Source organism: Lycorma delicatula, chromosome 10 (genome assembly GCF_047948215.1).
Source record: "Lycorma delicatula isolate Av1 chromosome 10, ASM4794821v1, whole genome shotgun sequence".
Classification (NCBI taxonomy): domain Eukaryota; kingdom Metazoa; phylum Arthropoda; class Insecta; order Hemiptera; family Fulgoridae; genus Lycorma; species Lycorma delicatula.
This window is the reverse complement of record NC_134464.1, coordinates 75,353,050-75,368,715: the sequence shown is the minus strand read 5'-3', so window position 1 is coordinate 75,368,715 and position 15,666 is coordinate 75,353,050. Positions and strand designations below refer to the sequence as shown.

At 28.0% G+C, this 15,666-nt stretch overlaps 1 protein-coding gene across 9 annotated transcripts in view; it reads right to left on the bottom strand.

Moving 5' to 3' along the window:
• Positions 1-15,666, bottom strand: part of LOC142331038 (glycogen synthase kinase-3 beta-like) — a 183,933-nt gene that overhangs the window by 39,681 nt on the left and 128,586 nt on the right. For all 9 annotated transcript variants that reach the window (XM_075376647.1, XM_075376651.1, XM_075376648.1 and 6 more), the window contains 5 exons: positions 12,457-12,647; positions 9,261-9,344; positions 6,300-6,410; positions 3,582-3,819; positions 992-1,185 (listed from right to left, as the gene is read on the bottom strand). In XM_075376647.1, coding sequence (XP_075232762.1) covers positions 992-1,185; positions 3,582-3,819; positions 6,300-6,410; positions 9,261-9,344; positions 12,457-12,647 — 818 coding nt within the window. The remainder of the gene's footprint in view (positions 1-991; positions 1,186-3,581; positions 3,820-6,299; positions 6,411-9,260; positions 9,345-12,456; positions 12,648-15,666) is intronic.

The window sequence follows — 15,666 nt, the reverse complement described above, 5'->3', positions numbered from 1 at the left end:
TTGAAACATCTCTATGAAAGAAATTTAATTCTTTCAAAAAAAGGATGTTTAAAATTAATCTATACACTAAGTAAATTTAAAAAATATTGCATACATAAAGAGCTAGTTTGTTAAACTTTCTACTTTAAATGTGCACTATATTATAAAAAAAATACTAAAATAGATACAGATAAAACATCCTAAACACATAAAACTAAATCTAATTTATCATTCATATGAGATGAACTGATAAACTATTTCTATAATGCACTATTAAAAAAAAAAAAAAAGTTAAAACTAAACAAGAAAAACATATAAGCTTGACAAAATGTTCTTGCCAAGTATTAATTTATAATTAATAACTGCAACACATGCATTATTATGTAATATATATATAAAATAATTGCATCATCATGAAGTATAGATGACGACTTGGTCTTTAAGCATGAATTGATACATGAATCTAATTCAATAATATATGTCTCTAAACTTCGCATTTAATTATTAAATAATTTACATAATAATGACAAATAAGGACTTAATAAAACCCGAATTCTACAAAATAAAAAAAATTGTAATACAAACATGGTCTGTAACAGAGAAAATAGTTCTTTTACTGAAATATCCAGACTGTAAAAATAACATTTTGCTCCATACACTATTATTCATGACAGGATTGTTTACTGTACTGCAATAACGAAAAAGCAGCAAACAAAATTCAAGGAACAGAAAAGGAAATTATATTTTAACATTTTAAAAGATTATTTAAATAACTTATACAACAAATGAATTTTTTGAATTGTAGTTATTATAACTTTAACGTACTCATTACTTGATAACTTGCAGCTTTCATCTAAAATTTATGTGGTAACAAGATTCTCTTAAAACAAATAATTTCCAAGGACTATAATTAAGAGAAATATTCCGAAGAAATCATTAAATAATTAACAGCGTGAAAAATTTGACCACTTTCATAATTTATAGTACAATAAAACATATTCATAAATCATACCTTCTGCCATGGATGTGCCTTAATTTGAGGGAATTTAAATTCAGTATAATTAGGGTTCATTTCTCGTATCTGTTCACGAGTTGGTGTACCAAGCACCTTAATTATTTCAACAAGCTGGTCTACACCAGAATCACCAGGAAATATAGGCTGTCCTAAAAGTAATTCAGCTAGCACACAACCAGCACTCCATACATCTATAAAAGAAAAAAATCACAAACCATTAGAATATCATTACATTATAAATTAATAAAAAAAAAAAAACTATCAGACCTAACTGAATTGAACAGTCAAAAATATTCGGTTTTTTAAAGATCTACTACAACCAAGATATATAAATCTTATTCTCCTGCCTGCCATCTACTAGATTTTTCCTCTGTGTTGCCTCAACAAAACCTATCAGCTGATTTGTCATATATAGCACGCATTCCATACGTTCTTATCCTATCTAAGAATTTGTCCCATACAATGTAATCTTTCTATTTCAACCCCATCCTTCTCCAACTTCTAATCAACAAATTAAATTGTATGAAAATCCATCTCAAACTACAATAACCTTTCCTTATTTCTCTGGGTAGTCTCCCATTATTCTGAAGTGCACATTTTTATACTTTGATGAATGACTTGATACTTGCTTCTCTTAAATAATTACATTGTTAATTAAAAATCTACATCGCAATTAGATATTAAATCATCAAAAGAATTAGAACCCCAATATTAATAAAAAAAGAGCTTTGTGAGAAGTTGCAACTCGTTAGACTAGTATATGAAGGCTAATGTCAATCTGTGCATTAATATGCTCTACAGGAAGAAATGGACTGACAAATATAAACATAAATCAATGAAAAAATTAATGATTTCAGAACTGTTACAAAATACTGTGATAATGAAATACATTTTAATAAAGTATTATTAAATCTACTGCCATTCATAGTTGAACATGAAAAGTGTTAACTGTTGCACATATTTTAAAGCATAACACGTAATTCTTAAAACTTAGTAAATAATTATGGCAACCTATTAAAGAAATCTAAGTGACAAGAAACAGCTATGTGTTCTCGCTTCAATATTTTTCTTTTCCAATAATTTATTACTAAACCAAATCAAAGATTAGTAACTTAACTACAAAAGAAGTAACAATAGTAAGAAAAATTTCAAGAATAATCAGGAAGTGTTAAAAAATAAAATGTAAGTAGCCAGAACAATTCTATATATTGTATGACTATGTTTATGCAATCTTACCTTTTTCTTAATACCATAATCATTATCTTGGGCACAGCATTTTTTACTACACTGTTTACCAATTTAAACATAATTTAATGCTAATTTTTTTCAACAATGTACAACAATAATAAGACTGATTATATACAATTTTATACTACTATTGAGGAACATTTAATAATACAATTCCACTGTTCAAGCACAATTTACTTACTGATGATTCAGAAATGAATATATATATATATAAATAAAATATTTCAATACTACGAAAGAATTAATATGGATATTTTAATATATTCACAAACTACATCTTTTAATTGATGTGCGACATATATTTAGTCAGGCAATGAAGGAATGAAGATGCATTTTTGTTTTTGTGGTGGAGGAATGAATAACTGGTTGGGTACTATCATATGGTCATTACAGCTAACAAAAATGCTCTATTGTGAATGAGATATAATACAATTTTAATGTAAAAAATCTTCAGAAATAGTGTAATGGAATATAGATAATAAGGAAACAAATTTTTAAAAAGTATATTATACAAAAAAATCATATTATGGAGTGGTAAAGGGACCCCCTCCAACAAACAAAGAATTATCAATTCAGTAAATTCATAAATCGATTAATCAGATAAAATGAATATAAAATAATAAAACATTAAAAATACATAATCACAACTCTAAACATATATACAGATAGTAGAGGAAACAAGAGCTCCTAATGTAAAAAAAGTTTTTTCTATATGTGCATGTAAAATGATTGTAAGCTGTATACTAGATTCATCAATTAAACTATAATTTATTTAACATATAATTTCATTCAATATGTGAGATAGCCCATCACACATTTGTTAGTTTAACGATGAACTATTCAAATCTAACTGATCATTTAAAAGTAAATTAGAATTTTTGAATTTATTAATTTCTAATAACTCTAAAAGGTTTAGTTTTTCAAACCTTTGTTTTTAACATGAAGTACATTGAAATTACCATTAAAAAGATTATTATATCAATTAAATGACAGATAATAAGAAACCCTCTCAACATTGGAAAAATGAGATTTGTGGTCCCTTATATGTTTTTTATAAAGATCTACCAGTCTGTCCAATATAAACTTTACCAAAGAACCACATTTACGTTTGTGAACTTCCAATTACTGATGTTCATCAGTTTATTTTCGTTATTCTGAATGATTTTACCTAGAGAATTATCAGATTTAATTTTTTTGTTATCAAATAAAGGCATCACCCATCAATTATTTAATAAGATTTCTACAATGATATAATTGCTTGTATTAATATTGATACAGTATAAACTATGTATTATAAATAATTAATAATAAAGAGTTAAGTAATAACATTTATATTTACCTATTTTGGTTGTATAATCAATTGCACCAAATATAAGTTCGGGTGCCCTATAATAACGAGAACAAATATAGGAAACATTTGGTTCACCCCTAACTAGGTGTTTAGCTGATCCAAAATCACAGAGTTTTAATACTCCGGTCTCTGGATCAAGTAATAAATTCTGAGGTTTTATATCTCTGTGACATATACCAAGTGAATGGATGTATGCCAGACTTCGAAACAGCTGATACATGTATAACTGCAAAAAAAAAATAAATGAAAAGGAATAAACATAACTTCAATACTTTTATAAATTCATTCAAATAAGTATTAAAATACTTTTAATCTACTAAAAATAAATAAATAATACTTCTAAAAAATTATTTGGTAATCAAACATTTTACGAATCTAGGAACTTCACTAAAAAAAAAATATAAAATTCTGTCTCGTGTAGAAAATACTAATTGAAAATATCTATAAACTTTTTATGTGCAAGTATTAAATATAAATATATCGTGGATATGAATATTATACAATGAACCCAAAGACTGAATTAAAGATTACATAATAAAACTAATTAAATTGTGATTCCTTAAAGAAGATCACTAGAAGACAGCAAAGAAAGTTATTCGATAATAACTGAGTTTTACCATTACTTATTGCTACCACTAGAAGGGTAGATTCCTAAAATGCTTCAAGAAATATCCATCTATAATTCAAGTCTGTTTCCAATGTAATGGAAGCAAAACATTTTAGATACCTGAAATGTAACCTGGATTATTAAATTCAGTCTTGAACAAAGAAACAGTTTCATAAAACATGTTTTGTTTTTGATACGCACATTTGTACAAGAAAAACATGATCCAACAATCATCTCTATTTAAAAAAAGCTGACAAAGTTATATTTTTTTTGAATTTATTATTATTTACTGTTATGTAGTGGGAAAATAATGATACATGAAAAAGTTTAAAAATCATAATTTTAAACTGATTGGCTCCTACATCCTCCAATATTGCCCCAAAGTATTGTTTTTTTTTTTTTTTTGGTCACTTGCACTATGTTTAGGAAGACATAAAACTATCTTACTTCCTGGAAATACTGACCCCAAACTTTTACCAACAAATTGCACTTATACTGTAGACTCTGTGCCAAATATAATCTAAATCATTTTATCCAGTCAAACGTTATCGAACTTCAAACACACCAACATATACATACGTATGAACAGTACCCTGTTTGTTTTTTGGGTCCCTCTGTCATTAAACGTCAAGAAACACAAAAAATCCATACCCCATTTTTTGACTGATTACATACTTTCTTTCTTGCATTATAATTCTAGGGTTGTGATGCCAGGAAAGTAAAAAAACTTGTTTTTTCTGCATTTGTAAGGGAAAAGATTTCATGGGGAGAGTGAAATATCATTCCATTGAAACATTTGATTTACTTTTAACAAACATCATGCTTTATTTTTATCATAAAAATCAACTTAAAATATCATAACACTACATTTATTTAGTATTAAGCATCTTTTATTGGCCAGAAGTAGTTAAATAAATAAATAAAATAAACCTTTTATCCTGATAAAGTATACATAATAATACATTATATAGATCAGGTCACAGATCTATATAATGTATTATTTTCACTTTTACGTTGCCAGATTCCTTAAACTGCTCCTACCAATGTCTAAGGCTGTTTGCATGAAAGGATCATTGCTATAAACACGCCGGAAAGTTACAACTGATTTATACTCCACAAACCACAAAACACACTGTTTTCAATTGAACTGTCACCATTTCACTGACTGATGGTGCAGAAGCGTTGTGCCATTGTGTGCATCGACTCAAGGTCATGGCCGATCACGTATAAAGAAACTTGATATCCTGATTATTTTGCAGTTCCAATTAAAATTTTATCTCCATTACCTAGGGAATGATTTTTTTTATTGGTGCAATATTTTTGACCCCATATGAAAACTGATTATAAGATACAAAATAAAAAATACAATTAAAATTCATATTTTATTATTTAAATATTAGGCACGAATTAGGAAAATATATTAAATATAAAAAATTATGACAAAATAATTCACAATTCAAAATGTATCATTGAATATTATTTTGTTGAACACCATGCAAAAAATCAGCACTTTTAAAAAAATTATTTTCTTTAATTTTTTAATTATGAGTGATACAGGGAATATTAATTTCCTTAGTCTATATTAAATTTCCTACTGTTTCTGTACTACATGATTTCATTTTATAGTTATCAGGCTGGTTTCATTATGTCTCTTATCAAAGTTTAATCACAAATGTTCTAGGTGACCATGGATTATTGTAGGGGCACTCTGCTTGGAAATAATCCTGGTTGATAGAATCAAACACAAATCTAAATTTTTATTTTTATTATAATTCCTTCTTTTTTTGACTTTAGACTAATTGTCAATATCTTCCAAAATTAACTAAATTTTTTATTATTCCTCCACTAATACATTACACACACACACACACACACACACACACACACACACACACACACACACACATATATATATATATATATATATATATATATATTAAACCATGAGAAAATATTAACTCATATTATACTAACACACATTATTTTTACAGTATGTAAATATATAAATTTGAAGAATATTAAAAAATAATTACATTAAGATATAATTAAGAAAATTTGTTACAAAGATTAATAATTATTATTATTAATGAACAATTTACCTTGATAAAACTAATTGGTATAGTTTGCTTAGATTTACTGTAGTGTCTCGCCACTTTATACACCGTTTCTGGGATATATTCAAGTACTAGGTTCAAATAAACCTCGTCTTTCTAAAAATCAAACACAAATAGAAAATAATTATTATGACAAAACCTAATACACTTAGAAAAATAAATATAAGAAAAAATGTATATTTTAATGGAAAACAGAACTAAGTGAAGTAAAGTGTTAAGTGCTGAACACTTGTCAGCAACTAGTGCTGCTGTTGTCACATTGCGATTACAGCTTAAGTTAATTATATGTATACTTCTAAAATTAACAAGAGAAATACAGTACTTTATGTTTGTGAAATATTTTTGAAAAATTTTAAATTTATGTTAGTAAGATATACAAGTTTTGCTTATCTTTTTTTATGTTATCAAGTTAATGAATCTATCATTATATCCATTTCTGTATGTCATATTTGAGAATATTTATGTAGAATGTGATCTTATAACATAATGGTCTTAAACTATTGTCAATACTACTCACGTATTGAAAAGTAACAAACTTTTTAATTTTTGGAAAACTAATAAAGTTATGCAAGATAATTTAATCACAATCCAAAATGGGGTTCATCATAGTGAAAGTGAACAACATGTGTTTGCGATTAAAGCATTCTATCACAAAAGTACAATAGTTTTATGGTTACCCAATAATTGTTTTGATGTTAATTCAATATCCATTAGGATATCGTGCAGTCAGCTCAAGGCATTAAAGTTTGATACCAAATTTTGTAGAAACAGGTATATCATTGAAGAAGTATCCTGGTAAACAATGGAAGATATGTTCTGTTTAAAACAAGTGATAAAAGAACTGCAATTGCAATGAACAAACACGGTCTGCCTGTTGTCATACATTTTCAGTTTCATTTGAACAACTTCATAAGGCTCCTTCATTCATATAAAATTCAATTATTGCAGGATTTAAAAGGCTTTAATAAGGTTAATTGTGTCACCAACTTTTTGAATCTTATCAGCACATGGTGGGGGATAGCTGTCTCTAGAATAATTGATATATATATATTTTTTTAGGTCAATGATGGGAATGCTGTTATAATTATGCCAATAATCCAAACAATTTTCATCTCAAACAGGAGAGACTTGAAATCAATTTGACAGATAGTTTTCAACAGCTAGATAAATGAATGCAGTTATATAACAGTTTTCACTTTGTGTTAGCCAGATAAAAAATTCCTTGACAGACAAGAATGCTGGATCTCATAGGATTTGATTGTCTTTTCTTGCAGGGTTGTTTGAAAGCATTCAGTGATCCAACCTCATGAATTGAAGTTTTAACAACCAATCCTAAATAAAATTCTTGTTTCCAGATTCAAGAGCGAGCATGAAGACAAAACAGTTAACTAAATTGCATCAAATATATTTTATGCGCCAGAAAAGTATAACATTAACAGTAGCTGAATACCTCTTGCAAAATTATTTCAGACAAATTAAGATTAAAATTGTCAAAGGCTAAAAACCTATACATTCTGCTACAAATAATTTATATGGAAACACATAAATCAACATTCCCTTTATAATTTTTGTAATCATGTTTCTTATGATTATGTAATCATGATTATTATGGATTTATTAAAATAATAAACAGTAGAATTTATACAACACTGCAGTAGTTAGTTATCTGTAGAGATAGTGATTTGGCTGCACCATACACAATCTGTTCGACTGTTGGCAAGTCTAAATAAAATTAATATACTTATTAATAATTTTAATTATTTATCTAAAATTATTAATAGGTTTAATTATTTATCTAAAACAGCAAATTCTTTAATTTAATATTACAATTAAAGAAACTCATTATAAATACAGCAGTGATCTGGTTATGATAGTACATACTTTTAGGCATTTACAAAAAAAAAAAAAAAAAAATTGTTACAATTCCATTTTTCAAATCTCAATTTGTTCACTATATATGGAATCTGAATCATTGTCATTAAAATGTATAACTACTATCAATAACATTATTATATATTCCCTTGTAACAATTTTCATACTTTGATTTCTTCTCTAAAGCAGTCAATCCTCACAGAAATTTTTCTATGGCATCTAAGGTGTTTTTAATATTGCATTTAGCAACAAACCAGTAACAAGACTTAAAATCCCATGGTAATCTTAAAATTTAATGACCTAAAACCTGAAAAATTTATTGTATTTTATTACTTTTAGATCACTTAATTTTATTATTATTTTATACTGTATAAACCTGGTCTCAAGATGGATATAATAATGATAATTTTTATTTTGATTATTAGGTTTGCATTTCTGTTTTCATTGAACTAGAATTTAGAAATAGGTAATATGTGAATTATGATACAAAGCATTAAACCACATAACACTACATCTGAGCAAATTATGCAAATCATTATTTGTGTTTTATATGGGTGTTACAAATTTCATAGTGAATAATGTTTGATATAATCATAACATTGTAGATGAAACTAGATGAATATGATATCAGAATTAAAGGAACTGAATTTGATTAGACATAATTTTTTAGCATAAATTTCATAACATTGCCTTACTGCAAAAAAATTATATAAATAAAATGAGAACAACCTGTATAACATTAATGAAAATGTTTTCAATGGAGTTTTATTATGATTACAATCAGTATTTCAAGTACAAAAATTAGAATATTAAACATATTCAAGATTTAGCTGGGAATTTACCAAGGTAAAAGAAATTTTTAACTTAAGGAATGCTTACTGCCACTACTGCCACTTTCTTTTAATATTAGTGTATTAAACAAACAATGAAAATTAAAATATATAAAAAATTTAACAAAATGACACCTCTATGCATCAAATATTTAATGCAAATATGGATTCTAAATAAAAGAAGAATTATTTTTAATATAATGGATATAGCTAACATTAAATTATTATTACTAATAAACTTTACCTTATCTCCACTGGAGTAGAAGAAATACTTAAGTTTAACTATATTACAATGTTCTAGCCGTCTCATAATCTGAAGTTCTCGATTCTGTTAGAAAAGAAATTGAAAATTATAAATATACATTTAAAGTATGAAATTATAATACAAAAGTTACTGTCCTTAAAAAAATTATTTTAAAATAAAAACAATAATAACACAAAGTGTGACTCTTCCTAGCATTCTTTTATTGAAAAAAATCCAAGCTGTTAAAAATCAGCTTTAATTTTAGTTTGACCTTAAAAGTAAATACATCTACTATCAAATTTCAAAATTTCTATCTACAAAGGCAGTATATAAGACACCGTTCCTAGGTAGACAGACAGTATATCGGTATGAATATGATGAACATAAATTAACTGAGATACAAGAGGCAACTAATCAAAGTTGCTTTTTCTAAGAGTAATGATGCTCATCATACAGGCCGCTCCTGCAGTGAACAGAGTGAAAGTATCAATTGTACAAATGAATTTAAATGGGCCCGACATGCTAATATGCAGTAGTATGTTTGGCTCAGTGAAAAAAACAATGGGAAACTATTTCACTACTCACTTTCCTCAGTCAGCATGGCATGGCATGGTTTTCTTATTATGTTAATGGCAATAATTGTTTTGAGACAGATTGTTTCATGATCTTTGGTTAGATTTTGTTAAGACACTTAACACACAAAAATTTTATTTTAATAAAATTATAGTATATAAATTAAATAAATCTGGACTAACATGACTGCAATTCTATACACAGAATATAAAAGAAATACTCCAACGCAGACAGCAGAAGGGAATAACAAAAATGGGGAAAACTGCCACATTTTTACGCAATACAGATATTTATATGTACTAGCTGACACTTTAAAATTAGGGACAAATAGAAAATAATAATGTAAAACTTAAGTTATAAAATATTCTCAGCAGGCAGGTAATATTTAGTTAAAATTGAACCGTTACAGACCGGTCTATGATACAAATGGCTAGCTGCCAGTAATGTGTAACATTAGCCCTCACATGCTGTCAGGTATCGTAAAACTAGAAGAAATAATTACCCTGAAGGTAGGAAATTTTAAAAAACTAGGTCATACTTTAACAAAAAAAATCTAGCTCAAGCAAATAATTCAGAGCTATAATTGTAATAGCTAAAAAATTAATAATGGAAAATGAAAAGAGAATGAATAAAAATATCTAAAAACCATTAAATATGTAAGTACTATTTATCCAAATGACCTAGTGGAAGTAAAAAACTAATGGTAGTCACATAAAATTATTATATCCAAAATAGCAAGTAACAAACAAGTGTTATCTCTCTGTGTGTGCATGCATAAGCATCTTGTTTTATGCTGAAAAAGTATATAACCTTAATAAGCATTTCAGTTAACATACTTGGAAAAAAGGGACTGCTACAAATGTTATGCATCATTAACCAATGACAGCTGCATGCTGTATCAAACTACCATCTTATCGAATGTGGCTTTCTTCATTATCATTTATCCTAACTTCACAGTTTTAAATTTTCATTACAATAGTTCCAAGTATTTTTGAACAGACTGTAAGATGTTAATAAAAAAAATACTTAAGGTAAATATGTCTTAACACTTACTAGATTAGTTGTAACTGGGCTTATCTATATAACAATCTAAATAAAGCCTTGTAATAAAAAATCCATGGTTTAATGAATATTTCCGGCTTATATTTTACAAATATTTAACACAATATTTTGAAATGAGGGATTTCATAATTATCTGTACTTTTATTGTTTCAAAGGTTGCCAGTCTGAAAATGTTAAGAAGGCTTAGCAGACCTAACTTCACAAGATAGGAACGTCAACCACATGTTGGACTTTCTGTTAAGTCATCAGATAAGAGGCAAAGCCTGTGAAACTGTTAGGCAGAATTACCCTCAGCAAACCTTATTAATTCTAGTTCCCAGATACTTAGAATTGATCCAGTAGGCACCCAGCCAAAACCCAAGGAATATTCCAGGTAAAAGGATCAACATTAAGGGAAAGGGATGATCTATCCACAGAAGATCTGGGAAACTAGATTAATTCTATCTAAAAGGTTGTTCCTAAGAGCTTACAAATAGTGAATGCGCTTCTAGTGATAATTGTGGAGATCTTTACGTAGGCTGGGAGCAGCATATATAATGATCAATATTTTCACTCTAATTAACTCGAATACAAGCTGGAACAACAAACTGATTTTCTTATTGATGGTAGCATTCCATTCACTCTGCATTCATCATGAATCACTCTCTTCAGAAAACAGTCATCAGAAACAACACAATTAGAGAAAGGAGGTTGCAAACAAAGCCTCTTTTGCCACAATATCAGCATGCTCATTGTCTGAAATTCCAATATGCCTGGGGACCCAGCAGAAGCTCACACTTGTATTATGCAGTAATTTCAGAGATAACAGATTATATTTCATGGACAAGAGAGTGTCTGGAGTACATGTCAGTAACTGCCAGCAAGGCACTCATGGAATCTGAACGGACAAGTACGTGTTGGAATGTTGGGCTACATATATTTACAAACTTGTTACTAGCATACGGCTCTGCAACAAAAACACTGGTGATGCTGGGAAGGCTAAATATGCATGTTCTGTTGGCAACCACAAAAGCATAACCGACAGAATTATCATATCTAGAGCCATCTGAATAAACTATGGCATCAAGATTCATGCTATTTACATTCTAAAGGCTATAGAGATCAGAAAAACACAAACACAAATTTTAGAATTACAAAAAAAGAAAAAAGGGAATAAGCATTATTTTTCATTATGTACTACTATCATAAAAATTCAACTAAAGCACAATAAATCACTGGTGATGTAAGCATATATCATGGAAAACTACATAAACAGTATTTTTATTTTAACTCATCAGTCATAAAACAGATTTCAAATCTTAGTATTCTGTGGAGAAAAAATTTACTATTTTCAACTATAGCATGCCCAGATTGGCTCTCTTTTTAAAAATTAGCTAATTTAACTGAAATCATAAAGGTGTGAATACTTAATGACTATAGCTGACGCTAGTTAAAAATCTTTTTGGAGAAAAACCTAGTCATTAATTTTTAAGTTCAGTAACCATAAACAAATGAACTTAAAATTTAATTTAAACTTCATTATTAAATTAAATTTAATTTCATTATTTATAACAATACATACTTTAAACCTCTTATCCTGAAGGACCTTCTTAATCGCAACCATTTCACCACTGTCACATAATTTAGCTTGGTAAACAACTCCAAAGCTGCCATTGCCTATCACTTTAGTATCGGTGTAACAGACCTCCAGCGGCCTGTCTGGGCCCTGCCCTGGGGTCGCAACTACCGTGGTCACCTTGTTACCATCTTTACCTAAAAAACAAATTATACACTGATTAAAAACATTCATTCATAATTAAATTATAAAATTTAAATGAAAATAATTATAAATTTGTTATGAAAACATACTAGTAAGTTACAGTTACATAACCACTCCATTGTATATTTTATGAAATAATTTAAAAAACCGTAAATATAAAAAAAATTAACAGTTTTTTAAAGAATATATATTTTTCCATTCCAGAAAATTCAAGTTAATTTTTTTATTTAATACTTAATCTTTTTTGTTTCTGATAACATGAATAGTTTATACTGCTAGGGGAAAAAGAATTTTATTAAACTGTAATACAATTCTGCTTTATATGAGATTTTAAAGTTTTGAAACAGTTATGCATTACTTTATAAGAAAACCAAGAATACTAAAGCCACAAAGAAAATAATAGTGAAGTGTTATAAAAGAATGCTGTAAGTAAAAGAAACTGTACACCTGTTAAGTGCTCACATTGAATAGCTATTGAAAATTACTTAAGTATAATAATTCATTACATGCAATCATAATTTAATACAAAGACAAGTCAATGATTTACTAATAATATATTTAGTGCAAGTGAAAACTTCTTTATTTACACAATTATTTTCGTTTAATTTACCCTCTAAAACAACTAAATGAATGTCAACCAGCTTTAAATACTACAAATGCTTATTTGATATATTGTAGAGACTGCTATTTGTTTAATCTTTTTCTTTTATGTATGTTTTTTCTAGTTACAGAAATTTATAGTAGATGGTCAAGAGAGTATAATTTAAAGATACTACCGGAGAACATCTTAACAAAAATAACTTATAAGAAATTTGATATCAGCCTATCTGAAGTATCTGACTTGAACAAAAGTTTAATAACAGCAAATTGTTATTAAAATACAAGGGCGGACCAGAAAGTAACTTACATTTGTGCCTAGCATGGAGATGGGTGGGGATAGAACCGCCATCTTTGCGATGAAACATTTCTACATTCAGTACGCATCAAGCTGTTGTAGCGTGTGGACTGTGTTTTTTCTACTTAGTTCATTGTGAATTACTGAAATGTGCTCTTTAATAAAAAATTCCACGAGTTGTGAAGTGCGTTCAGTGATTAAGTTTTTACTGACAAAAAACTTCAAACCAACTGAAATTCATCAGCAACTTTGTGAGGTGTATGGAGATAGAATAATGAGTGAAGGTGGAGTGAGGCAGTGGTGCATTCAGTTTAAAAATGAGCGCACCAATATTCATGATGAGGACTGCAGTGATTGGCCTAGCCTTGTGACTGAACTGACGATGAAAATCAATGATAAAATTTGTGAAAATTACCAAATTACATTTACAAAACTCTCGCTTCATTTCCCCCAAATTTCATGAAGTTTACTGCATGAAATTGTATCGGGGAAGCTTGTTTACCACAAGTTTTGTGGAAGATGGATGCCAAAAATCTAAGGCGGCAGATTTCTACAGAAAAGGAATTGAAAAGCTTGTGCATCATTATGATAAGTGCCTCAGTTAAAATGGTGAATATGTAGAAAAATAGTTGTTTAAGATTGTCCCTTTCAAATGTATATAATAAAATTTATTTTTTTTACTTCGTTGGTTTTTTATTTCAGAACTTAAGTTACTTTCTGGACAGCCCAAGTATTTTGAAAAAATTAATCCATTTATGAAAGATTCTTCTGTTTTAACTGACCTACTTTGTGCTTATAATGTAGTTATAGGCAAGCACGTTTTCCAATTATTAGAAAATTTTACAGTACCGTTCCTTGCTAATAGGTAGAAATATTTGTGTAAAGATTTTTCTAAATTTAATTTTCCACTTCAAGATGATTGGCAATATGTTTATGAAAAAAAGCTCTTATCATCTGCTCTCATGCAGTCATTGCCTAGTAGATAGTACCTCTTTGTGGGTTCTACTTTATAATTTAACATTTGTATATTATTTATCAGATTAAAAAACTTTAATTGAAAAAATAAAAAAACAGAGTATGGTGAAAGTATCTCTTCTACAATCAATCAACATTCAATCAATGATTTCCCAATATCGCACAGTGCATCAAAAATTACTAATACAATAAGATTATTTTTGGCTCTGACCAAATGTTCTTCAACAATCAAAACTGACGATCAGTTTTATGAACTTAATCTGTCAATTTCATTAAAACACGAACAAGTTGTACATTAAAACATGAAATACTGACGGTAGTTTGACAAGTAAAATTACACTTAAAATTTATTTCAAAATATGCATTCACACTTATATCTGCACTATCTTCCAAATATACTGTGTGTGTTATAACCTGAAATTATCTACAGTTAAATGAATTATAATAAGGGGTGATTTAAGTAAAAGTATATACGAATGAATAACACAAAGTTAATTATTATATTACCTAAAAACCACAAAAAACAAAATTTTGCATAACAGGTGAACCTAGAATGATGTAAAAAATCCCTCGCTCAGAAAAAAAATTATTTAATCACATATTTAAATAACCTTTATTATTATAATATTGCCAGTTTAATTTTACAAATACTGACATGACTAAATACATTATCTCTGGCCATGTATGTTTTTCCATCTGATGGGAAATATATATAGATACAAGTGCAGATGTATCTTTTAAGAAAACAATACATGTAGTTATGACAAATTATTGTATATTAATTTTACTCTAATCCTTTAAAATAATTTTATTAACAAATAATATAAATAAATTTGATATATAAATGCTTTACTCAGATCAGGTTGTACATTAGGAATTGACAGATATGCTATTAAAGATAAAAGCAAAAATGTTTGTACAATAAAAAGGTCTAGATCAGTGCCAATCGAATTAATAATATCTTTTAGCTTCTATTGGTTTATTTTATAATTACAACTACAAACAAGACAGCTTGAATGTCTAACCCACTAAATCAGTAATTCACACATACACACTTTGTAAAGACAATAAAATTTACACAGTTCCAAAATATTTGGAACTTCCTGGGGTATAGCATCCCAGGTTGACCTGAGACTGTACAA